Source organism: Acartia tonsa, chromosome 13 (genome assembly GCF_053477335.1).
Source record: "Acartia tonsa isolate MP-2025a chromosome 13, ASM5347733v1, whole genome shotgun sequence".
NCBI lineage: Eukaryota > Metazoa > Arthropoda > Copepoda > Calanoida > Acartiidae > Acartia > Acartia tonsa.
In genome coordinates, this window is record NC_137272.1 from 11,720,528 (window position 1) to 11,744,721 (window position 24,194).

Consider the following 24,194-nt stretch of genomic DNA (forward strand, 5'->3'; position numbering starts at 1 on the left):
TCAATTAAATGAACTAAAAAATGTTTGTCGAAAGAGATGTTTCTGAAAATGATAAAATATCTCGGAAACGAAAGAAGAATATTGTTAAAGTGGTTGAGACTCCTTTAAAAAATGTTAAGAAGAACAAAACTGATACAAATAAAGGTGGCAAAAAGAAAACAAAAGGGACATTACGATTAGTTTTTGCAAAGAAAAGTAAAGCAATATTTCAAACAACTAGGGGAGGTTTAATATATCTTATATTTGCATTATACTTATACTTGTCTCGAACATGGGTGTATATTCGGAGTGGATACAAAACCGCGACAATAACAAAACCTCGACATTACAAAACCGCATTAGCTAGAAGGTCATGGCCGCGGGCGCTCGGCCCCCTTGCCTATAACCTAACCTATGTATGAATGTTTAATGTACATTAACTTATTTATAGTTTAGAATTTCGTGGACTTTTACAAAAAGTGATTGGTAGATTTTTTTCAAATTTTTAATATTTTTTTACAATATTTAGGTAAGGTTAGGTTATAGGCAAGGGGGCCGAGTGCTGCGGCCATGACCTTCTAGCATTAAGACTTTTTGAATGTTGGTCTTTTGTAATGTCGCGGTTTTGTAACTGTCGCGGGTTTGTTTGTCGCGGTTTTGTATCCACTCCGTATATTCTGCAAATTTGACCCTGCTAATGGAGGGAGGGGTAAATAAAAGTTGTTGGGGGGAAAAATTGTGAAAATTAAGAGAACTGAAAGCATTTTTTTCCATTTTTCTCCACTCTTTGGTGAAAAAAAAACTAAAAGAATATGTGAGAAAGGGGGATAATACGAATAAAATAAAGAGTTTCCATTTTATCCCCTTCCTTGCTGGAAAAAACTATGGGGGGAAAAATAAAAATTTTGCAGCAGGGGAAAAAATGGCGACCGAAAAAATAAATCTTGTGCAGAATAATACACCCCTGTTCTCTAATTCGTTTTAAAATTAGCCTAAAGCCATTGAAGAAGTTTAGTGAAACCTTTTTTATAAATCTGTACAGTGTACAATAATGGTATAGCTGTTACGTATTTTTTATTTTTGAAGTGGAACAAGCGGAGAATACAATTTGCCAATTGATACGTTCATTTCTCGGAGAAATTTGGAGGGCGGGAGGTGGGATGAAATTAAAATAGTTTAGAAAATATACATCTCTAGGTACTTTCTTACTTTATTTGAAAATCGTTTTTTTTTTGCTTAATTTTAAAAATGATTGTTTATGAAGCTAGAAATATCAATATTTATTATGATTTAAGTCAGAATTTCAGAAATTTTAATTTATTAGGTAAGTGTTAGGTTGAAAATCTTTCCGTGTGTTATTTTCACATTAAGCGTATAAGAATCGTAGATTGTGATAATTCAGTTCACAAATCAAAGTCCTCCAAGTTAGATGAACCCGAATCAGCTGTTACATCTGAGTCTGCCAAGTCTGAAGTGAAGGAAGACACCGATATTCTCATGTTGCTACCTAACCCGGACAACTTTGCTGATGATGATTTTCAAGGTTTGCATGTTAAATTAGTGTGCTAAGGTAGTTCAAGGTTCTGTAATATTGAAATGTTGGAAAAAATAAAGGTCTAGTAGCTGCATAGTTAAGCGCTGGAAGTCCTTGGATTGGATGGTTTAAAGCCATTTTGAAGGAAGGTAACACTATTCTCCAAATATCGCACCTAGAAATAAAATTTCCCACACCAATCCCTTTTACTTTTTCTGTTTAAAACTAAAATAAAAATTGAGGGGTCAAATTCAACCCCCCACCACCTCAAGTTCCCATAGATGCCTTTTAGGGGGCGTAGCCGCTAGTACCAATATATATTATTTAGATGGTGGCAATTCTGACGACGACAGTGATGATGGAAATGCCGAATTTATTGAATCCATGGCGACACTTGCTGGCGGTCAGAAAAAGTAAGAATATTTATTAGGGTATCGTTTGATTTTTGTTACTTTAGGTTAGGTTATGTACATGATTTCTTTGCAGGCTAAGGGTTCCCCACAGGGATTAGGCACAGGGGAAAATACTAGCTCCCTCCCCTCTTATTTTTAATTTATTTGTGTTTATAACTATTTATTTTGTACCTTATTAATATTTTTATTAACTTTAGGCAAATTTTTGCATCAGGAGGATTTCTTACTGGTGCAAATAGGGAAATCAAGTAAGATATTACAGTTTTTTAGTAGCGAAGCTACGCTATAATTCACTTTGTCTGTCCGACTGGCAGTCCCTAACGCTATGGAGTAAATATGACTTTTCTCAACTGCTATCTAAGAAATATTGCTTTTTTTGGTGTTTGAAGATTTGCTTTTTAGTACCAAAGCTACTCTATAATTAACTTCCATCAATAAGTCAGTTAGGCAGTCAGTCTGTCCGTAACGCTATGGGGGAAATGGGATTTACTCAGCTCCTATAAAAGATAGAAAGCTGAAACTACTTGACAACATTCCCATTAATTAAGTGTTAAACAAAAATAGCGGTCAGACTGCTTTTAAGCAGCTTTTAAATTTCAAAACTGATTTTCTAGGCTCCTGTAAAAGATAGAAGGCTGAAACTTCTTGTCAACATTCCAATCAATTTCCCATAACCTGTTAAACACAGGGTTGGCATTAAAGAAACCACTTGGTTTAAACAAAAACAAAAAAAACAAGTTGGGGATGGTTTTAAAAAAAATATTTATACAAAGGCCTATCTTTTCAGATATATTTTTTTATAATGTAAATAATACAGTAAATAAGTGTCAAAAACCTAATAAAATACCTGATATAAAATTCTTTTAATAGTTTAAATCTTGAACTTTGGTAATTATATCTAATAGCATACAACAGTAGACACAGTGAAATAGAGACAGACAGATATTTAAAATATTATACAGATAATTAACTTTATACTAAATTAGAATACTACAATTTGGATATTGTTAAAAAAAAAACTGGTTTAAACCAAAAAAGAAAGGGGTTTGTTCTTTTTCTTTTAAAAACCTGTTTTTTTTACCAACCCTGGTTAAACAATCCATTTTTTGAAGAATGAAAAAAGTCTTAATTTAAAATAACTTTTAGTAAAGAAGAATTAGCTATGAGAAAGTTGAAAAAAGCAGAGAATGAGAAAAACAAGAATGATGATAACAACGATGGCGAAGGAAATTATTATATTCTAGTCTGTGCACCCAAATAAAACAGAGTAAAATTATTGGTTGAAAAGATTAGACACTGAAGCTTTGAACAATCCAATTAAAAGTCTCCAAATATTATGAGAGATTGAATTTATTAATTTTCGATTACTAGTGTAATTCACACTCAAATGTCTTAATTAATTTTTTGCACCAAAAATAAAGCTGATTATCTTAAAGACAAGAAAATCACGTCTCGTCTACTCCTAAACAAATACTACAGACATACGGACATTTGCATTATATGAGAAAGAGAATGTAATAAAACTATCTAAACAGAAAAAGAAAATGCACAATCTTTGGCTACAGACAACATTCAATCAAAGTTACTCTCTCTCTCAGGAACAGAAAACTTTTAATTACTACTGTAATGAACAGTAGCCTATGATTTTGGTTTTGGAAATATTAATGAACCAACGCCAAATTCCAAGGTTATTGATTTGAATAAATGAATTTAAATGCAGCTTGCTTCTAAATGGCGGACCACACAGTCTCTGTACACATTTTATTAGAACCGGAATTTAGAGATTTAAAAAAAAGAAATAAGTAAAAATTTACAGGAATGGCAAAGCCATCAAAAACGCGCGATTTTGAGGAAAAAAATGATTTTTTGACGGCCTAGCCTGCCTAGCCGCAGCGCTAGGCCCCCTTTGCCTGCCTAGCCGCAGCGCTCGGCCCCCTTGCCTGCCTAGCCGCAGCGCTCGGCTCCCTAGCCTAAAACCTAACCTAACCTAAAATAGTTGTTCGTGGGTAGTCGGGGGGTACAAAATTGAAAAAAAAATTCTAAGAGGATAACGCCGATTTTTTTGTGTGCTGTGCAATTTCTTATCATTTTTTGTAATTAATGTTACAGATTTCTTTGAGATCTTTTAATTGCAATTCTAATGATATGCCTAATCTGACTTTGCTGTCAGTCGTTTGGAATTAAGAAAGAAGCATTGAAAGTTATTTTGGCGTTGGTTCATTAATATTCTCCAAATCATATGCTTAGGAAAAACAGGTTTACATGGCATAAGTTGTTGAAAATCGCCAAATATTTTTGCTCATACAAAGCACCCAACCCAACAAAGAAAAAAGTAGATTATTTTTTTTGTCAATGGTAAGTAAGATAAATTAAGTAATACTTTTGTTCTATTCACAAAAAATCTGTATTTATTTTCTCTTTCCTTTTTTTATTTCTTCAGAATATCTGCTTTATCACACTGTCTTGTGCAACCCTTACTTTCTTGTGCTTTGCTACTTATGTATGTTGTAATATTAACCAAACCTGTAAATGAAAGTTGTGTACTATGACCTGTAGGAACCGAAAGTAGTAGATTCCTTGCTGTGCCACAGTCCACTATTCATAATTCTGACGAGTCCGCCAAATCAGCTGATAAACCCGAGTATGCCAAGTTTGAAATGAAGGAAGGCACAGATATACTCAACATGTTGCTGCCTAACCCGGACAACTTTGCTGATGACGATTTTCAAGGTAGTTCAGGGTTCTAGCTAATTTGGGGGACGTTAACACTATTCTCCAAATAGAAATCGCACCTAGAAAAAAAATGTCACCACCCCAATCCTTTTTACTTTTTCTTTTTAAACTAAAATAAAAAAATGAGGGGTTGAATTCAACCCTTCACCACCTTAAGTGCCCATAGATGCTTTTTATCCAGTTAAACTACAAGACTGAAGAGGGTGCAATGTCCACCAAAATATTTTTCAATAAATAACTAAGAAGTATCAAAGACTTTTTCACTCAGTGAATTTATCCAATATATATTATTTAGATGGTGGCTATTCTGACGATGACAGTGATGATGGAAATGCTGAATTTATTGAATCCATGGCAACACTGGCTGGCGGTCAGAAAAAGTAAGAATATTTTATTAGGGTATTGTTTGCTTGTTCTTAAGGGTTCTCCGCAGGGATTAGGCACAGGGGAAAAAATTAGCTCCCTTCCCTCTTATTTTCAATTTATTAATGATAATATCTATTTATTTTGTACCTTATTAATATTTTTTATCAACTTCAGGCAAATTTTCGCATCAAGAGGGTCTACAGTTCTTACTAATGCAGATAGTGAAAACAAGTAAGATATCACATTTTTTTAGTAGCGAAGCTACGCTATACGTCGCTTTGTCTGTCCGACAGGCAGTCTGTAACGCTATGGAGGAAATATGACTTTTCCCGACTGCTAGGTATCTAAGAAAGAATGCTTTTTTGTGTTTAAAGATTTCCGTTTTAGTGCGAAGCTACTCTCTAATTCACTTTGTCCGTCAGTCAGAAAGTCCCTTCACCAAAATGTACCCATCATACCCCCTATCTGGACCCTCGATGTCAGGTGTCCTACAGTAGTCAGTCAGTTCGTAACGCTATTGGGGAAATGGGATTTACTCAGCTCCAACAAAACATAATTAGCGGTCAGACTGCTTTTAAGCAGCTTTCTAGCTGCTTTTATATTTCAAAAATGATGTTCTCGGTTCTTGTAAAAGATAGAAGGCTGAAACTTTTTGTCAACATTCCCATCAATATGGAGCATAATTAAGTATAAATCATCTATAGCGGCCGGACTGCTTTTAAATAGCTTTTTAGTCGCCTTTACTTTTCTTACAACAGATTTTCTTGGCTCCTACAAAAGATACACAACTGAAACTTCTTGCCAATATTCCCTTCTTTGTGCTCCATAATTAGGTACGCAAAATCTATGGTATTATGACTGCTTTGAAGCATTTTTAAAGCTGCTTTTCTTTTTAAATTTTCAGACATAAGCCTTAATTTGTTAAGGTTTCGTGATTTTAGGTTTTTATATATTTATTTGCATATCTTTCTCTTTCTTTTCTTTGTTATGATAACAGTTAATCTATCTGCTCTATAACTCACTTTGTCTGTTTGTCCATTTCATTATAGATTTTGTGCTTCGCTACTTATGGATGTTGACATCCTTATTTCAAAGAGCATATTGTGTACAACTCTTTAGATCCATCTGATCATCGGTCAATTTACAAAAGGCATAATACGTATATGTTATAAAGGTTTCGTTATTTACTACTATTTATTATATCCAGTTTCTCTTTTTCTTTCTCTATTTTTAATGTCACTGTTTCTCCATCCATGACTTTTCTGTGCTTCTTTTCTAATAGTTGTTGTTATCTTACTTTCTATTAGGGTTGGGCCGTATACTTTTTTGGTCGGATACCGGATATCCGGTTGATATCTGACAAATTATCGGATATCCGACACTAAAAATCAGCCGGATATCCAGTATCCGGAAGGTTTCAATATTCCGTACCCGGCCGAATATTGAAAATGGCCGAATATCCTGCCCAACCCTAATTTCTATGTTAGTTGATTTTCATATTGAAATATGTAATTTTATAGGGTCAACATGGATGATCTAATCGGCAGTTTAGACAAAGGAACCAAGGAAATGTCAAAAAGAGCTGAAATGGTAAATATTCTCGCATATGTATTTCAAAATTTTTATGTATATTTTAGGGTTGGGCCGGTTATCTGGCCAACGTTCGATATCCGGCAAATTACCGGATCGGATGTCCGGCATTAAAAGTCAGCCGGATATACAGCCCAACCCTAGTATTTTTTAAAGTTATTTTCAAAATTAAGTCGGAGGTGGGTTTCAAATGGGCAGGTCTTGATTGATTGAAAGCTATTTGACTCCATCAGTGATTCTTTTGATCTTGCCTTACAGAAACGCCAATTTAATAACTCTCAAGGCATTAATATCCCAGCCCATCATCCCCCGACGTCGAAACAACCATTTATATCAGCATATTGATTCCAAAAAAATCACGAAATCTATACTTGATTTTCATCTGTCGTTGGGGAGGAGTGGGGGGCAAAACTTAGATTGACGATCTGTTTATCTGCCCCCCAAACATTATTTAGATTTAATTCGCTCGTTGGCTATACTGTGCGGGAAGGATGCTATATCCCCCTTGAGGCTTAAGACTTACAGATTGGCTAGTTATAGAGCAGCTTTTGCAATAATAAACTACCTGGGTCTGTAATGCAGGGAAGGATCAAATTATCACAATCTCACCAGAGGTTATCCAAGGGGTGCAGGGGGCCAGGACGGGAGTACGGTTAGGGTCTCCAGGCGGGGCCTCAGGGCATTTAATGGAGTCTGGAATTATTGGAAGATCTTGATGTTAGGCCTAAACAAATAGAGTTATATTTTGGGAAATTTGGTGGAAACCTAAACTTCACCCGGCCTAAGCTATTGTCCTATCCTCCCCCCAATTACATTATTTGTTAATAGGGAAGGTGGAAAGGTTAATGATTTGAAGAACTAAGCTGTACCTGGATGTTAATTCTGGACAGCTTAGTTTTCCAAAGAGCCGGCAGACATTATAATTAAGCGGTCTGAAAAATGAAAATCTGTAATTTGCTATTTGCAACCGCGAAATTATGATGTCTGCCGCAGTGAGCCGCAGGCAGCCTCTGTTCTTCTCCAAATTTGGTGGCCTGAAAGTGTACATACATTAGCGTACATGACACTCCCGGCAAGAAAAAGAAGAACATAGGGCTGTGGGCTGATCACTGCAATGTACAATATAAAGTGGAGAAAAAAGAATACATGACAATACACCCCCGAAGCCGTCACCGCTGGACCTTTAAAAAATGGAAGTGGCATTCGGAGTGGCATATGGAGTGGCTGGTCATCACATTTTTTTTTTTTCTTTTGGAATTATTATGTCTTTTCTGAAAGACATATTGGTTTTGAATTTGGTGAAAGAATGAAAAGAAAACTTGGAAAAAAAATAAGAAAAACTGAATGGAGGTATTTAAATTGTAAGGTCTTTTAGGTGGAGGCAGAGATTTATAATTTCCAGTTCTGCCTGGCGCTGCTGGATCTGCTGCTTTTCCTGGCAGACCCGCATAGTGTCTGCAGCGGCTTGCTCCTGCGCTAGATCGGCAGCCGCCAGCTGCTCTTCATACCATGCTTCGTCCTGGGCAGCCTGGCGTTCTGCTAGACGGGCACGAACTACGGCCGCGTCTTTTTTGGCAACGGCCTGCTGGAGCTGCTCTTTAAGAGCCAGAACCTCTTTGGTTTTTAAATCCAAAAGCTCCAGCTGCTGGTTGGAGTTGCGGAGCATGCTCAGGTACATTCTTTCTGTACATCTGCCCCGCAGCTGGTCCTTTGCTTCCTTTAGCTCCCTTACCAACCTTTTCAGCCTGGTTTCAGATATTACCCGCCAGGGTGTGACGGTTTTGGGACGCTGCCAAGCCGGAACGATAGACCAGTAATGGGCCTCTGCGGCTGGGCCCATTTCTGTAGATATCCGGAAAACCTTATTCCTGATGGTCTGCAACCTTTTTCTGACTTCCTCCTCCGGTAGCTGGAAAGCCCAGTACACCCAGCTATCTACCTCATCTTCTAGATGGGAGATCCGGCGGGGGTAGCCGTTCAGGTAACGGGCGTTTACCCTGTCCTCCGGGAAGTACCGGGCGTGGTCTTCAATCCCACGCCGGATGGACTCGAGCATCCCCTGAATGTCGCCTACTTCATGCATTAAAAACCTACCGTGGTCGTATGGTTCTCCAAGGCAGGCTAGCAGGTGGAAGGGGGTGCTCATTTTTGAGTTTGGCTTTTATCTGAAATTAGATAAGAATTTGATAAAATTGATAAAACGAAACTTGTAGCGGCACAAACAGGATGAAAAAATGATAATTTTATTTATCGACACATTTTTTCTTTAATAGAAAATTTTAATAGAGACTTAATAGAGACGGTCTGTTACAGGTATATAGCCGTAACCGTCCTGGCGTGAGGGGTCATAGGTGTTATCATGATGACTCTCACTTTGGAAGTGACGGACGTATCTACCCTGTGGTGTGTTGACATGACTGTGTGCATATCTATCATCATAGTCTGCTGGTCGGCGGTAGTCTTGACGTACAGCAGGTGATGGTGACCGTCGTCGTGTAGGTGAACGTTGTTTCGGGGGAGAACGCCTTCTAGAATAAGAACGGCGTTTTGGGGAATAGTGTCGTGTAGAATAACGGCGCCTAGATGGCGAGCGCCGTTTTGTAGACGAGCGGGAGCGTGAGCGCTGTCTTGAGGTGGAGGGTTCCTGCTGTTTGACCTGGGAAACTTTTTGTTTTTTCCTTCTTGAACCAGAATTCTGGAGACCGTGGGTTTTCAAAGAAGGTTTGGTGGTGTGCTTACAGTCAGGGCAAGCTTGATTTCTACAGTAGAGCATTTTACTATTATGCTTTGGAATCTGGCTGATGGAATTTTGCATGTTGTCAGAAGTCTTTTTTCTGTATTCGTAGAACTTCTGTTCACGGTGGAACTCTAAACGGGCGAGTGTGGTTTCCATCGCTGCTTCCTTGCCTCTGAGGTATTCCGCCTGTACGTAAAGGGAGTACATTTTTTGGAATCTGGGGGCGGATACATCATCCTTTCCAAGCAGCTCATGTATCAGATCAAGTTGGTGCCATCTGTCGAAGAAGGTGGGCATTGGGCTAGCATGGAATATTTGATAGAGATTATCAATACTCTTTGTCAATTCACTGTCCATGTTACACGGGGGGGGTTTAGGCTCCTCGGGAAATTTTTGTTTGTATAATATTTCGAGGCGGGCTCTCTTCTGAGCCTCTTCCCTAACCTGGCGGGTACTTGAACAGTGGGTGCCTTTTAGAGTCCAAGCCGGGATTTGAACGTATTCTTCCTCGTTAGGTAGGAAGTTTCCACCCTGGTTGTCAGTGACGTCTATCTTGTGCAGTTCCTGGTTAATTTTTTCTTCAAGAGTTTTGATATTTTCTTGAGCGCACAAGGTAGCTTCCAATAATGTATTTTCAGCTTCAAGCATCTCCCGTATATCCGGGTTGTTGACATTCTGGAACAGAGCGGGTTCAATTCGGGTAACGGAGCCTGGGTGTAGTCGATCTAGCAGCTCCTTTCTCTTCTCCTTTAGATCTTTTTCAACAACAGCTAGCGGTTTGGTTAGAGGGGCGCTGAGAACGGGGCCGTTGTTGGAGATGGCGGAAATGTTGGAATCCATCCTGGAATAAAAAAAAATTTTGTTTATAAAAGAGAAAGAGAAGGCTTTTATGGGGTGTATTGTTTACAATGGTTTATAATATTCGTAAAGCTAAAGGAAGATTGGCAAGTAATGATTATTATATAAGAGCATTTAAATTTAATATTTGATAACACTAATCCAGGTTTTCTTCGGCTGGAATCAATTTATCGGTTATTGATGTAGAACCATCATCCTCGTAGGTGGGTTAAACTTCTAGAGGCAATTCATCATTTAATAATAAAATTATTAAGGGCATTAATCATCATTTACTTGTTATAATTTAACATTTAATAATATGATTATTAACGTTATTAACAGGTGTGTGAACCTGTAAGTAGGATTCTTCTTATGTTGTAATTTAATATTTAATAATAACATTATTAATATTAATTGTTGGTTTGTAAAGCAATTACAGCCGTATTCAGAGAGGTGGGCCAATTCAGCCTTTATTTAATAGGTTGGTTTTTTATGTCTTCGGCACTTACAGCCTTTATTTATTTGAATGAGAAATTTATCACAAATGCATATCATGGAAATGCGTGTCTGTGAGGTTAAAATTATTATCTTCGGCAACTACAGCCTTTATTAGTAGGTTTAAAATTGAAGCATGCAGATCATGGAAATGCGTGTCAATGAGGGTAAAATTACTATCTTCGGCAACTACAGCCTTTATTAGTAGGTTTAAAATTAGAAATGCAAATCTTGGAAATGCGTATCAAATGAAGTTAAAATTATTATCTTCGGCAATTTCAGCCAACGTTTAGCGGGTGTAACTCATGTGCAATGCATTGTGTTATCCCGTTACAGGAATGGTTTTAATGGGAGGTTTTTAGTTTGCGTTGCTCCGAAGTGTAAGACTCGTCACACTTGGAGGCCGCGGATCTGATCTGGTCAATTAGCGCGAGCTCGTCCTCGGAGAACAGGATGGCAATGTGCCGGACACTTCTTCTGGTTTCATGAAACTCTTCCTTCCAGTGTTTCCGCCAACGGATAATTACCTGACGGACGATACCATCATCAGAAGTGATGAGGTGTAGGACCTGGCCAAGGCGCCAGAGTTGATCGCCAATCAACTCATCTGGGGACCGGAGGAAAACAACGATATCCATTTCTTTTGGTTGTGGACCTGTTTTGCCAAATTTCTTTGGTCTTGGAATGTAATCTGGAAGGCGTTCATACAGCCAGATCTGCCACCATGATTGATAGAGGCGTTCCATCTGTTCCAATAGGCGGGATGGTTGCTCTACCCTCATTGGTCCAGTGGGTGCACGCCTGTTATTCCTGCCGTGTATCAGACGGTTAGGCGTGATAAGGTCTGCATGACCTATATCCTCCGTTCTGGATACCGTGCAGATTGGCATGTTGTTTATTTCATTGGCAATGTATGAAAAGGCGGTCTCAAAGGACATGACGTCCAGCTTGAGACCGTTGAATGTTGCATGGAACAAAGTTTTTATCTCTTTGATTGAGCGTTCCACGCAACCTTGATAATTGTGGGCAGCAGTTGGACCGATCTCGTACTCTATGCTGCAGCTTTTTCCATTGAGCGTTTTAGTGATGTCAGCCATGGAAAACTCTGATTTTGCTACGCCCTTGATGAGCTGTGCACCTGGGTCGATGAAGACCTTTTTAGGGTAGCAATAACGATGAACGAATCGTTGGAAAGCTTGAAGAAAAGCGTCTGTGTTATACTTCGTCATAGCATAACAAGCCGTTGCGGATGAGGCTGGGTCTCTACAGACTAGACCCCAAACCTTGACTGTGGATCTGTGGTTATGTTCACAGTGAGCTAAGAACGGACCCATTAGGTCAAGTTGGCAGTAGTAGAACGGGGGAGCAATGGTCAATCTGTTTTGATGGATTGGTCCCATTTCAGCTTCTAGAAGCTTGGCCTTGAACCTACGACAATGTGGGCAAGCCGCTCTGATCTCTTTGGAGAGATCTCTGCCATTAAGAATGTAGGCAATGTGCCTGGATTCTAAGAGTGTTGCGTTTACATTTCTGTGTAGTGCAAGCTCTTGATGGGCGTATAGCATAACGGAGTATGCTATTAAGCTGTACCGATCGACTATCGGTCTAACGAAGTGGAGGGGAGACAAATCAGGCATGATATTGTCAACGTCTTCTATGTTAGTGCCCTCGACAATACGACCATTGTATTTGATAATGCCATCGTCAGTGACGACATTGTTGCCGTGGGCCTTTGAGTTGGAGAACTTAAGCACTTCTTTAGTAGCGAGTCTAAAGTAGTAGTTCTCCGCCTTGTGGATTTCTTCGTCCGAAAGTTGGACGACCTGAGGATTTGGATGAGGGGGGGCCTTCAAATTACGGTACGATTTGAAGTCGAAAAAGCAGAATTTTCGAACAATGGCCATGACACGGAGAGACTTGGGCCATGACCGTTTGCACGGGTCGTAGAGATAATTCGAGAACTTGGTTATCTCTGCCGTTCTTTCCTGAGGTGATTTCGTATCACCGTGGAGGATTCTGACCTCTTGGGCAGCGGCCTGCTTCGCTTCCATTGATAGTTTAAGATCTTGGAAGGATTGGGCTGGCATGTCCTGGTAATCAAGATACATCCAGGGTTTGCCGTTTTGCCATTCAGAATTAGCATCGATATCCTTGATAGTGGCGAGGAAACGAGTACCCAAGTCGGCTATGTTGTTTTCAGATTCAACATGTCGCCATTGGTCTGGGGAAGAGAATCGGCGAATTTCGATGACGCAGCTGCGTACGCCAAGAGAAAGAGGGCGTGCATCTTGATGAAGCCAAGATAGCACAACTGAAGAGTCTGTGAAGTAGGTGACTTTTTCTACCTTGTTTTTGAGATTTTTGGCGACGGTTGTTGCGAGAATGGTGCCTACAACAGCTGCCCTGAGCTCTGCTCGAGGAATTGTGCTACCAGTTACAATCTTTGATTTGGCAGCAGCTAGTCGGACAGTGACCTCGCCTGTGAGAGACCTTGACCTAACATGCACGCATACGATTGCCATGTTTTGACTAGCATCAACAGATACTAACAGATCAACTTTGGGCTCAGAATTTGCCGGAATTACGGACCGTGGGCACGAAACTGACGCAAGTTGTTGCATCGTTTCAATGTTAGTCACCCATGTGGGAAGCAACTTGGTTGGGAGACCGTCGTCCCAACCAGTGGCGTAAGAAAGGAGGTCGTGATAGTCTGCTTTGAATTTAGCAGTCACGGGGGTGCAGAGTCCGAGAAGGTCGAAGTTAGAGGCAACTTGCGACAAGATTGTTCTTTTTGTGAAATTGTGTAGAAGAGCCTCTTCAAGACTTCCTTCTACTGGTGGAGGTCTTTTACCTCGTTTTGTTTTACCGAACGAGAGAGGTTTGACGTCCAGACTGAGAGTGTCAGCAAGTGGAGCCCATCGATAGCCGAGGTAGCTAACATGTGTGCCATCATTCGACACAGTGTCTTCAGGTACAGCTGAAGATTTGACAAAGCTTTTAACGCTCATGCCTGCTAAGTCAAGAGTGAATTTGACTCCCGCAATGATTTTGTCTAGTTCAATTGCGGAGTCTGTTGAATCAGAAGTATCATCAACATAAGTTTTGGTTTTGAGAACCTGGGCACCTGCAGTATGTTCAGGATGGTTGTCCATGACATACTGAGCTACCTGTTCAAGACCTTCTGCCGTTTGGTTGCCAGAAGGTTTAACCCCATAAATGATGGTGCGCATGATGCGCGTTCTGATGGTGCCACCAGGGGCAAGGCTATCAACCCACAAGTACTTGTGCCAGCGGAAATCAGATGGATCCAACTTAATCTGATTGTATGCCATCCGTATGTCGCATGCGAAAGCATGTGGACCTGCTCTGAAATTGATGTCCAGAGCTAAGATTTTTTCGAGTCTGTTTGTGCCCTTTGCTAGGACGTCGTTCAGACTTTTGCCTGATGAGGTTGTCGCAGAAGCGTCAAATACAACCCTGACTGGAGTGGAAAGAGAGTTTTCTTTAGTGACGAATCGCCAAGGGAGGTAGTATTCTCCTGGCAGATTGTCTACAAGGGCGCGTTCCTCAGGGGATAGGTCATCAATGTCACATGAATAGCCATTCAATGCTAGTTTGTCATGTGACGCCATAACTTGTAGTTTGGCCTCTGGATCCTTCTGCAATTTTCGCAGCTGGGACTCCAGAACTTTGAGGGCCCTGTTTTTGTTTGGTTGTAACTCCTTAACCGGATCAGCAATGAAGGGAAGAGATGCTACGATCCGGCGTTCGTCAGGTAAGAACTTGACGGACTTTTTTATTAGGAGTTGTTCGGCCTCTTCTTTCAGAGAAGTTGCCTCCAGAATGTCTCCGTTTTTGCAGTCATTGCAGCCACGGCATGCTATGCAACGGTATGGTGCTTGAGTGCCTATGTCTTCACTCTCAAGATACTTGCGTTCATGTCGTTTGACGTGTTGAATATTGGTGCTGTATGTATGAACATCCAGCGAAGCGTCCTCGTCTGTTGTTTCCTCAACAGTGATTGGACGGAGATACGGAAAGGTGTCGGTTTTGGAGTCATCCGCGCACCAATTCCTGCCACTGTTCAGAAGTGTTTCAGTGGTATAGCGGTAGGCAGACAGCTCGTTGGTGAAGAAGAGAGCAGCACCAACAAAGTTTACAGTCTCGGCTGCTTTAGCCCAAGCCTTGTGGGGGCCACCAAGTACACCTGTGTGGCCGTCGATACCCTTGAGTGGGCTTCTGTATAAGGATAAGCCACAGGGCAATGAGCAGATGCGCATTGGGAACAAGTAATTGTACTTGATTCCCAGGATTATGTCGACTTGGCCTCCGCCAATGACATCTGGTACGGTGGGGAGGAGCTCGTGGCCTTTGTAATGATTTGCAAGGTCACCATAAGGCTCCTTGAGGTCCCAACGAGGAAATGGAGCCGTCAGCGTGTCCATTTTTGCAGCAATTATAGTTGCGGACATGGCACTGTCGACTAATGGCAGTGTGAACTTGTCACTGCCATAGGGAAGATGGACGACTTTACCACCTGCTACGTTCATGAGGGTGGGTCCAGGTCTGTGTTCTGTGGCATTTAGTCTAGCCGCTGCAGAAGCTGAAACTGCGGCTGTACCACAACCGCTGTCATAGAATACAAACAACGGGTCGCCGGAGAGATCAGGGACGTTTTGGCACATGAAGATGCCGGGAGCAGCAACATCGGGGAAAGTGTTGGGGTCGGAAACGTCGGGTGTGGTGTCAGCGGTTTGGAGGTTCATGGTTATGTTATCCATGAACAGAAGGTTGCCAGATGTTATAGGGACATCCTTGGGCAATGATTTGCGGAAATCGCCTAACCTCTTTTTATTCTGCTCCACATGAATTGAGCAGGCGAGGATGTGTTTTTGCACGCGGTGTGAGGATGCGTACTGGCAATTGTCAGCTTGGCAGTAAAAGGTGGTGCGACAATCGTTTTTGGGATTGTTCCACCATTCGTCAATATTGTCGAAATTGACGTTGGCGTCCATTCTGAGGCACCTATGACAGGCTTTTGTCTTGCCATGGAGTTGGCGTTTCTCCTTGTGTGGTGTATTGATGTACACCTGGCATTGGAACAAATATGTGTGTTTGTTCTGACAAAGCGCGCAATCAGTCGATACAGGCTTAGAAGCAGCACCTGTGTATGCTAAGAGCGGAGTGGGCGTCTTAGTCGACTTGTCGGCTAACCTGCCTTTTTGGCGAGGTTTTGGGTCCTCCGAGGCCGAAAAGGTGGAGGCTGTGTAGGTTTGGGAGGCTGGTTTACTCCGGTTCGAGTTTTTATGACCCGGGTTGTTACCAGCATGATTGGACTGTTTGTTACTGGAACTGCCGCTGTTTGTGTTGGCATTGTTGCCGATAGAAGTTGCGGTGCCAGTGTGGAGGGATGCCCCTTCATGTTGATTGAGCTGATACTGTAGCTGGCGGAGCTCAGAGTCAAGAAAGAGGAGAAGTTGTTCATAGCAATACTGGCCGTCTTCTTCCCCGTGCTCATCTGCACTCAACATGAATTTTCTAGACATCTCCTTAAAGTAGTCGCCTTTAAGAAGATTCAACACGGAGTTGGCAATATCTGTTTTGCCGTGATACAAGGTTTGCTCCGCGTCATTTTCTTTTGCAAATTCTTGGGTGTCAGCAAGCAGTGAACGGAGTTTTACCATCCATGTGATCTTCTGTTCCCAGTTGTATTTAGGGCATGGTCCAAGTTCCATGATTTTGGCCTTGCGTTTAGCTATGATGCTGGTTTTGCTGCCGTAGTGGAACGACAGCTGCTTCATACAGGCCTTAATGGATTTTTCGGCAGAGCACAACATCTGTGCATTGCCTTGGAGACATTTCTCTTTCAGTATCTCCAATGCTTCGACTTCTGCTATGGAAGGCATTGAGTCGATGTAAATCTGGAACTTCTTTTGGAATGTAAAGAGGTCAAGTTTATCTGTTTTGGCCCCAGAAAAGTGAGGGATAGGAATGTTGGAAGAACGCTGATTGAAGGAGTGTCCTGAGATAGGCACTCCGAAACGGTCCCTCAAGCGTTCAACGTATGATTCCACGCTGGATATTTCAGTTTCGAGCGTGGTGGACTGGGCATCCAATGCTGTCGCATCTTCCTCCATGTCCGTAAGCATCGCGTCCTCACAAAGCGTTTTGGCTTTATGTAAGGAACGCTGTGCCTTTTCGAGTAGCTCTTTGAATTGAGCATTAAGTTTATTGAACTGACCTAACTGCTTAACTTCGGTCGTTTTAAGGTCGCCGAACTTTTCGCAGAGATCGTCGAGCTCAACAAGCAAGGGGTCCCTTTTTTGTTTTACCCTTGCTTGTTTTACCGCATATGTCGTAGGATTTATGCGGTTGGGGATGGGAGCTGTTTGCTGGAGCATAGTTGCAGCAGGAACAGCTGTGGCCTGAGTCGTAACTGCTGGAGGCACAATTACTTGGCCATCACATGGTAAGGTACCTGCCTCGGATCCGACTGCTGAAGTGGTAGTCGAGTCGTCAGAGCAAGTAGAGAGAGGTACTGCTGGAGCAGCAGTCGTCGTAATCGGTTGAGCTTTCAAACGTGATGTACGATGTTCATGAATGAACTCGATTTTTGAGCGCATGGCTATACGTAGTTGTAACGCTTTGTTCATGTCAGCTTCGGTGACCCTTGGGTCTGGGCTGTTGCGAAAGAAAGCTATGATGTGGCGAATTGACGAGGCTTTTTCTTCCAACAATGATAGACTATTGTCTAGCTTTTCAATGCTAAACCTGTCAGGGTTATTTATGATGCTCTGACAGTCTTCGTCTATCATCATGCACACATCGCATTCGATGATGAGTTTGGTTGCCTCATCAGTCATGGTTGGGGTTTGTGCTGTATCAAGCGCAGATAGATCGACACTAATATTGTGTGTCGATGTGGAAGCGTTATAAGCGGAGCCTGGGAGGTGGTCGTGTAATGGGAACTGTTCAGGGTTATAAAAAACCTCGTCCTGAACCTCTTTCTGTAAATCTTCAGAATAGAGTTGTTCCAAAGCTTCTTCAAGAATTGAAGCTGATTTTTGGAAGGATGGTATGGGGGAATAATTATCCCAATCTAGTTGCTGTGGGGCTAGCTCAAACTCTTCAGTATCTGTAGGGGTTGTGGGGGTTTGTGGTGAAAGGCCGTTATACGGATGTATAACGGGAAAAGTTACCAGTGGATCAACAGGTGAGGAGGGTAAGTGGGGGGCTGCAAGTAGTTGGGGAGCTGCAGGGGGTGTAGGGAATCCTCGGATAGGTGACGGGGATGGGCTACGGTGGTGGCTGTTTTGGCCTGGGGGGGTGCGACTAACGCTGGGCCTGCGTGAGGAAACGACGGGCCTAGAGTTGCGGTCAACCGGTTTTTGCCGTTGAAGTAGCGCTTTTTTTGTTTTAAGGAGTTTTTTGGCGCGTAATTCAAACGGGGTGTTGAGTTTATGTTTTTTGGCTAAAACTCTGACGGTTTTAGGCCGACGACTCGCAACAGTCGCAGAGTCGGATTGTGAACGTTTGGTGTGAGAAGGGGTGGGGTGTGAGTTAGATGGATGATAGAGGGTGTTATGCCTTGAGCGTGTAATTGCTCCGGGTGGTTTAGTGAGGAAAATCTCCTTCATTGACCACTGAATGCTGTTGTTAATTTATTTATTTAAATTATAACCTCTCTTTAGCTTATATTTTTTGGTGTTTTTATATTTTTGAGTTTTTTACAACAAATAAATGATGAGGGGAGAACCTTCACCGAATTTTTGATGTCTTTAATATGGCGCAGTATGGCAGGGACCGCAAGCTATCAGGGAGGTGAAAAGGGGTAGGGGGGGAAACAGGTACGGATTATTTAACAGCTATATTGTTAAATAAGAGGACAAGGAGTTGTCCTATGGGTAGGGAGAAAAACAGGTTCGGCTTACTTAACAGTTATTGTTAAATAAGAGGACAAGGAGTTGTCCTATGGGTGGGTGGCACTTAGTTGTAAAGCACCTCAGCAGCTGTACAGAATTAACAGTCTGTAAACATCAATGTGCGGGAAGGATGCTATATCCCCCTTGAGGCTTAAGACTTACAGATTGGCTAGTTATAGAGCAGCTTTTGCAATAATAAACTACCTGGGTCTGTAATGCAGGGAAGGATCAAATTATCACAATCTCACCAGAGGTTATCCAAGGGGTGCAGGGGGCCAGGACGGGAGTACGGTTAGGGTCTCCAGGCGGGGCCTCAGGGCATTTAATGGAGTCTGGAATTATTGGAAGATCTTGATGTTAGGCCTAAACAAATAGAGTTATATTTTGGGAAATTTGGTGGAAACCTAAACTTCACCCGGCCTAAGCTATTGTCCTATCCTCCCCCCAATTACATTATTTGTTAATAGGGAAGGTGGAAAGGTTAATGATTTGAAGAACTAAGCTGTACCTGGATGTTAATTCTGGACAGCTTAGTTTTCCAAAGAGCCGGCAGACATTATAATTAAGCGGTCTGAAAAATGAAAATCTGTAATTTGCTATTTGCAACCGCGAAATTATGATGTCTGCCGCAGTGAGCCGCAGGCAGCCTCTGTTCTTCTCCAAATTTGGTGGCCTGAAAGTGTACATACATTAGCGTACATGACATATACCTTATTCCTGTATCTATAATCTATATGCACAATAAAGTTTTAATATTTCAGGGAATCCAAAGTACTGCGAAGACGTTAGCAGCACCTCTACACAGACAAGCAGAGGAGAAAATTAACAGGGATGCTGGATATCAGAGGGTTAGACAAGAGGTAAGATAATTAACAGGGATGCTGGATATCAGAGGGTTAGACAAGAGGTAAGATAATTAATTATTCAATAGCCTTATTAAGTCACCTTTTAGAACGGCACTCTCTTAGATATGAAAAGCTTGCTTGGGTCGAAATATGATTTAATTTAGACTTAGCTAATTTTCATATTACAAATATTTTTTTGACCTCACCCCCCCCCCCCCCCCCCCTCAGCCGGGTCAAATTTGCATAATATACACCCCTGTGTTTTCGCCAAGTTCCATTAAAATTCGTCAGTTAATTGGGGTGCTAGATCGATTCCTAGATTTGCTACTTATGGATGCTGTCATCCTTGTTTTAATTTAGCTGAACGTGTGGGACAACATAGTGCAGAACAACAGGGAAGAAGATACTATGAAATTTCCATTAGTGGAACCTGACCTAGCTATCAAAACAGCTGCTGAGGTAAATATTCTCCGAAGTTTTCCCTAGAAGTGCATATCAAGCACTAAACCCTCCTCCCCCATATTTTTGGTAAAAATAATTTAAAATAAGGTCAGGGTGTAGTCTTTCCTTGCGTTGCCAATATCGCGTTTCTCCAACCCTTGCGGAGGTGTGCTTTAATGGATAGATCTGATAATTTAACTTAAGCCTGCTATAATGTGTTCTTATCAAAACTTTGCCTTCTTGGTGCTTAAACAATATTCATAATGTAGTCGTCTCATTACCATGATTATTAAGATTCCGATTCTGGGGAAGATTTGGCACCATGTAGCAATTGTACAATAAGCGTTAGTACGTCAGTATTATATATCCTGTATTTAGGTTTAAACTTTTTAAAAACTTTTGGAATAATAGGTATTTGTTTCGGTATTTGAAATAATATATATAATTTCTCGTATTTATTCGAAACTGATTAATATCCGGTGGATTAGAACCAGTTATCATCTTATAATTTTATATCCGCGGAAAGCTGTTTATAATACGATGCGAGAAATAACTATTCTTCCATTTAGACGGTCAAGACGAGATTTTTGCCAGAAACACCATTAGAAATTCAGGTAGGTTATCATAGAATTTTACTAGTGTTATTAAACTTAGGGTAAAAATTACCTAAAGATACTGAAAAAAACAAAAAAATATGTGGGAGGGAAAAAATAAATAGAAAAAAAGAAAACTAGAAACATTTTCCATTCTTGGGGAGAAAAACTAGACGCACTATGCAGGGGTTTGTATGCCTATTCACGAAAAGAACAGTAGACTTTTTTTATTCCTAAAAGGCATAAGCAGCGTGGCCATATTCTTCAGTATACTGAAAATCTTCAGTATTCTTCAGTATTTGGAAATTGGGGCTTCAGTATTTTCAGTAAATACTGAATATTCAGTATTTGAAAATTTTATTCAGTATTTTTCAGTTTTTGGAAATTTTCATGATTCAGTATTTTCATTATTTCTTAAATTCCCAAAAATTTTGCATAAATAAGATGTTTTTTCAAGTAGTTGATGTCAGATTTTTTTCGGCGCTTCGCACCTCGCTTTACTTTCCTTTAAATTACCCTATAACTTTGTACATTAATTTTGTAATTAAACCCCCCCCAAGCAAATTTTACCCCCGGGGTAAAAATTTTGGGTGGGGTAAAAAAAATTGCGACGCGCGAATTTTACCCCCCCCCCCCCTTACAAAATTTTACCCCCCCCCCCCCCCCCCCAAAAAAAAAAATAAAAAGCTTGACGTCTATGATGGTAATATACATTTTTTTTTTCAATTTCATCTCAAATATAAATTTTTTAGATATTTGAGATGCTTTTATACAGTATTTTTTTCAGATATTTTTTTTGTCTATTAATAGAATGAATAATCTAAGGTGAGTACTTTACATGATTATTAAAGGTAAAGTTTTTTAGCATGCTCTTAAATTAACTAAAAAGTATTTAAGTTTTGTAATCATTTAAAATATTGATCAGTCATTTTCTGCTTAATTGGTGCAAGAAAATCTAAGAGGCAAAATTAAAAGGTCTTTAAAATATCCCCCAAATTATAAAGGTATGATATATGAAATTTTGAAATGAGGAATCATATAAAAAAAATACTTATTCAGTATTTGTATTTTTTTGTTCAGTATTTCAGTATTTTTTCTTATTTTAGAATTCAGTATTTTCAGTATTTCCTTTTTTTTCTTCAGTATTTTCAGTATTTTTTCTTATTTTAGGATTCAGTATTTTCAGTATTTTCTTTTTTTTCTTCAGTATCAGTATTTTTTTGGTTGTGGCCACACTGCATAAGGTTTTTATGATAACTAATCTTGTAATTTTGTTAAGATTGCCCAAATGTTGGCAAGTTCTCATTCTACAATCCAGCCTGGGGAGGAGCTCACCCCCTTGGAGAAGAAAGCTTTGGAAGGTAATATATATTGCGCTAGTAGACAAAAAAAAATGAAAAAGTGGTAACGTATAAGTATTCACATAGATAACATAAGATAAAGCTTTAGGAGCTGAAAATCGTTAAGTTTAATTTAATATTAAAAAAAACATTTTAAGAAATGATTGTAACTCTTAAATCATTTAACTGTCCATCTGTACTGCTATTGGGGATTTAAATTCCTTTGCTGCTATTTCAGATAGATAGCTGAAAGTTTTGTTGAATTTTCATTTTACTAATGAAAATCCCAGTATATAATTTACTTGATCTATAGGTCTTGCTTCAAAAGACATGAATATTTTTTTTTTTGAATAGTTTTCGTGATTTTCTAATGTTATTCGCTTACTATCTATATTTTTTTATGGCCACTTAACATCTGCTCTATTACTTACTTTGTCTGTTGCCCAGCCATGAGTTTTGTGTGCTTTGTTGCTTTTGCATTTTGTCATTTATTTTCTTTATTTAGGTTTGACCAAAGAGGAGTTAAGAATAAGACGTTCAGAGCTTGCAAGATTTCGTATGCTGCGCTCAAATCAAATGAAAAAAATTGCACATCAAAACAAAATCAAGTCTAAAAGCTACAGAAAATTAGTTAGGTAAAGAAAGGATAGTTCTATATAGTCGTAAGTATTGATTCTTAAGAAATATTTGCTGGGGTGTATATTTTCTAATCGTTCACCCCTTTCTATTTATTTCCCCAGCTACATGGTAAAAAAAAGGTAAAAATACCTATACACCCCTTTTTTTTTAAAGCAAAGCTTTTCTATAATTAGGGTCGGTCCGTCCGTACGTCCGTCCGTAACGGATATCTTTTTTCGTTAATTTAGGCATGTTAGAATTGTCCTATCGATTTCAAATTTTGCATGGTGATTCCTTTAGTAGTTAGGTACGATTTAGAAAGCGTAGCACCCTATAATCATTACCAAAATGTCCGTACGTCAATTTTTAACATTTTGATTTTTTTTTACTTTTTAACAACAAATTTTTATGTGATCTAATCATCTGGTTGATCTGATTTTTGGTATATTAATTCCTGGGACAATAAAGTATAATGTTATAAGCGAATCATCTCTATAATCAAGTCCTTAAAATGTAAGTATGTCCATAAACATTATCCTGTATCCGTTTGTCCTACCGTTTCAGTGCTTCGCTTTTATGGATGTTGTCATCCTTGTTAGAAATTCAACCGACAACCCACTCTTTGAATGTGCGACCATTGTCTGGAAGTTCTAACTGTCCATAGTAATGACTTATGTCTGTTTACGGCCCAGAATTTATCCTTCTCTTAATATTATTGTCAAGGGCCAGACATAGCAGCAGTATGTTTCATTTTACGTGTCTAGTTTGACGCTGTTGGTGGTCCAGACTGTGACCTGACACCTCCCCAACAGCAAGAAGGCACGCAATGTTATTGTTTTCTATTTTAGGAAGATCAAGACCGCGGAGAAGGTGAAAGAGCTGGAGCGGATGGCGGAAGAAGACCCGGAGGCCGCAGCTTATGAAATTGAGAAAATTGAAAGGAATTTAATTAACCTATTGATGCTTCACATAATTTTACATTTACCCCACTACCTTTATTTTTTTCATGTAGCGGGTACGTTTCTAGAGGCCTTTAGGTGTTGGGATCGACCCCACCCCGGTCTCTTTTCGATAATGGTTTTAAATAGAAAAAGTAAAAAAAAACATTGAGGTATTTTTTGTTAAGTGCGATTTCACACGGAAGTGTAGTGGTACTCTCAATAAAATAGGACTTAAGAGAAGCCACATTATAAAGGAGAACCTTATCGATTTATCGGAGATCCTTCATTTCTCACAGACAGAATCACAGACATCCTGTTACTATTTAATATTGGAACAAGGAAGTTTACGTTCAATAGTAGCGCAGCTGTTTGAAAACAAACTGTCAACATTGAGATAGTTAGAAAAAGAAAAAGTATTTAATAGAACACAAATTGCAATGCTCAATCGCTTCAACAGTTACCAAGATCTTACGCATCAAACGGACATAAGTTTTATTTACCCCATTTATTCCTTATAAGAAAAAATAAAGCATCAATAGAATTTTTTTTTAAATTAGGCGACGAATTCTTGAGCGAGCCACTCTCAAACACAGAAATGCTTCAAAGTAAGTTTATTCTTCTTAAGTAGTAGCTACCAGTATTCTAAAGGGATAAGACGATGACCGATAAAATGATGATACACAAAATAACCCCTTTTGTTGATTAGAATTAGAGGTTGAAACGTTTGAACACTCAACTTAATGTACCAACCAATCAAAATTCACTAAAGTCCTCAATGTTATTAAGTCAACGAATAAGAAAACGTTATAA

The 24,194-nt window shown here is 39.9% G+C and overlaps 3 protein-coding genes across 9 annotated transcripts in view; 1 reads left to right on the forward strand and 2 right to left on the reverse strand.

Moving 5' to 3' along the window:
* Window positions 1-4: 4 nt before the first annotated feature.
* The window catches only part of LOC145303809 (U3 small nucleolar RNA-associated protein 14 homolog C), a 36,538-nt gene continuing 12,348 nt past the window's right edge, over window positions 5-24,194 (forward strand). For 2 of the 6 annotated variants that reach the window (XM_080145428.1, XM_080145433.1), the window contains exons 1-17: window positions 19-163; window positions 1,380-1,522; window positions 1,842-1,926; window positions 2,124-2,174; window positions 3,073-3,150; window positions 3,460-3,522; window positions 4,481-4,656; window positions 4,955-5,039; window positions 5,200-5,256; window positions 6,546-6,615; window positions 19,368-19,466; window positions 19,812-19,910; window positions 20,462-20,506; window positions 21,765-21,846; window positions 22,331-22,460; window positions 23,292-23,382; window positions 23,940-23,989. In XM_080145428.1, the coding sequence (XP_080001554.1) occupies window positions 21-163; window positions 1,380-1,522; window positions 1,842-1,926; window positions 2,124-2,174; window positions 3,073-3,150; window positions 3,460-3,522; window positions 4,481-4,656; window positions 4,955-5,039; window positions 5,200-5,256; window positions 6,546-6,615; window positions 19,368-19,466; window positions 19,812-19,910; window positions 20,462-20,506; window positions 21,765-21,846; window positions 22,331-22,460; window positions 23,292-23,382; window positions 23,940-23,989 (1,547 nt within the window). In that variant the 5' untranslated portion in view covers window positions 19-20. Of the gene's footprint in view, window positions 164-1,379; window positions 1,523-1,841; window positions 1,927-2,123; window positions 2,175-3,072; window positions 3,151-3,459; window positions 3,523-4,480; window positions 4,657-4,954; window positions 5,040-5,199; window positions 5,257-6,545; window positions 6,616-19,367; window positions 19,467-19,811; window positions 19,911-20,461; window positions 20,507-21,764; window positions 21,847-22,330; window positions 22,461-23,291; window positions 23,383-23,939; window positions 23,990-24,194 lie in introns of all 6 variants that reach the window. The other 4 variants (XM_080145429.1, XM_080145431.1, XM_080145430.1 and 1 more) reach the window with 4 other exon arrangements.
* On the reverse strand, window positions 7,098-8,688 carry LOC145304275 (uncharacterized). The gene is made up of 2 exons (XM_080146129.1): window positions 7,797-8,688; window positions 7,098-7,339 (listed from the first exon to the last, which is right to left on the reverse strand). The coding sequence occupies exon 1, from the start codon at window positions 8,669-8,671 to the stop codon at window positions 7,970-7,972; it is 702 nt and encodes a 233-aa protein (XP_080002255.1). The 5' UTR covers window positions 8,672-8,688; the 3' UTR covers window positions 7,098-7,339; window positions 7,797-7,969.
* Window positions 8,780-19,319, reverse strand: LOC145304274 (uncharacterized). Of its 2 annotated transcripts, XM_080146128.1 has the most exons (3): window positions 19,115-19,319; window positions 18,811-18,969; window positions 8,780-10,193 (listed from the first exon to the last, which is right to left on the reverse strand). In XM_080146128.1, the coding sequence occupies exon 3, from the start codon at window positions 10,190-10,192 to the stop codon at window positions 8,906-8,908; it is 1,287 nt and encodes a 428-aa protein (XP_080002254.1). In that variant the 5' UTR covers window position 10,193; window positions 18,811-18,969; window positions 19,115-19,319; the 3' UTR covers window positions 8,780-8,905. The 2 variants fall into 2 exon arrangements, with proteins under 2 accessions (XP_080002254.1, XP_080002252.1); XM_080146126.1 differs by having other exon boundaries at window positions 8,851-10,193; window positions 18,811-19,319.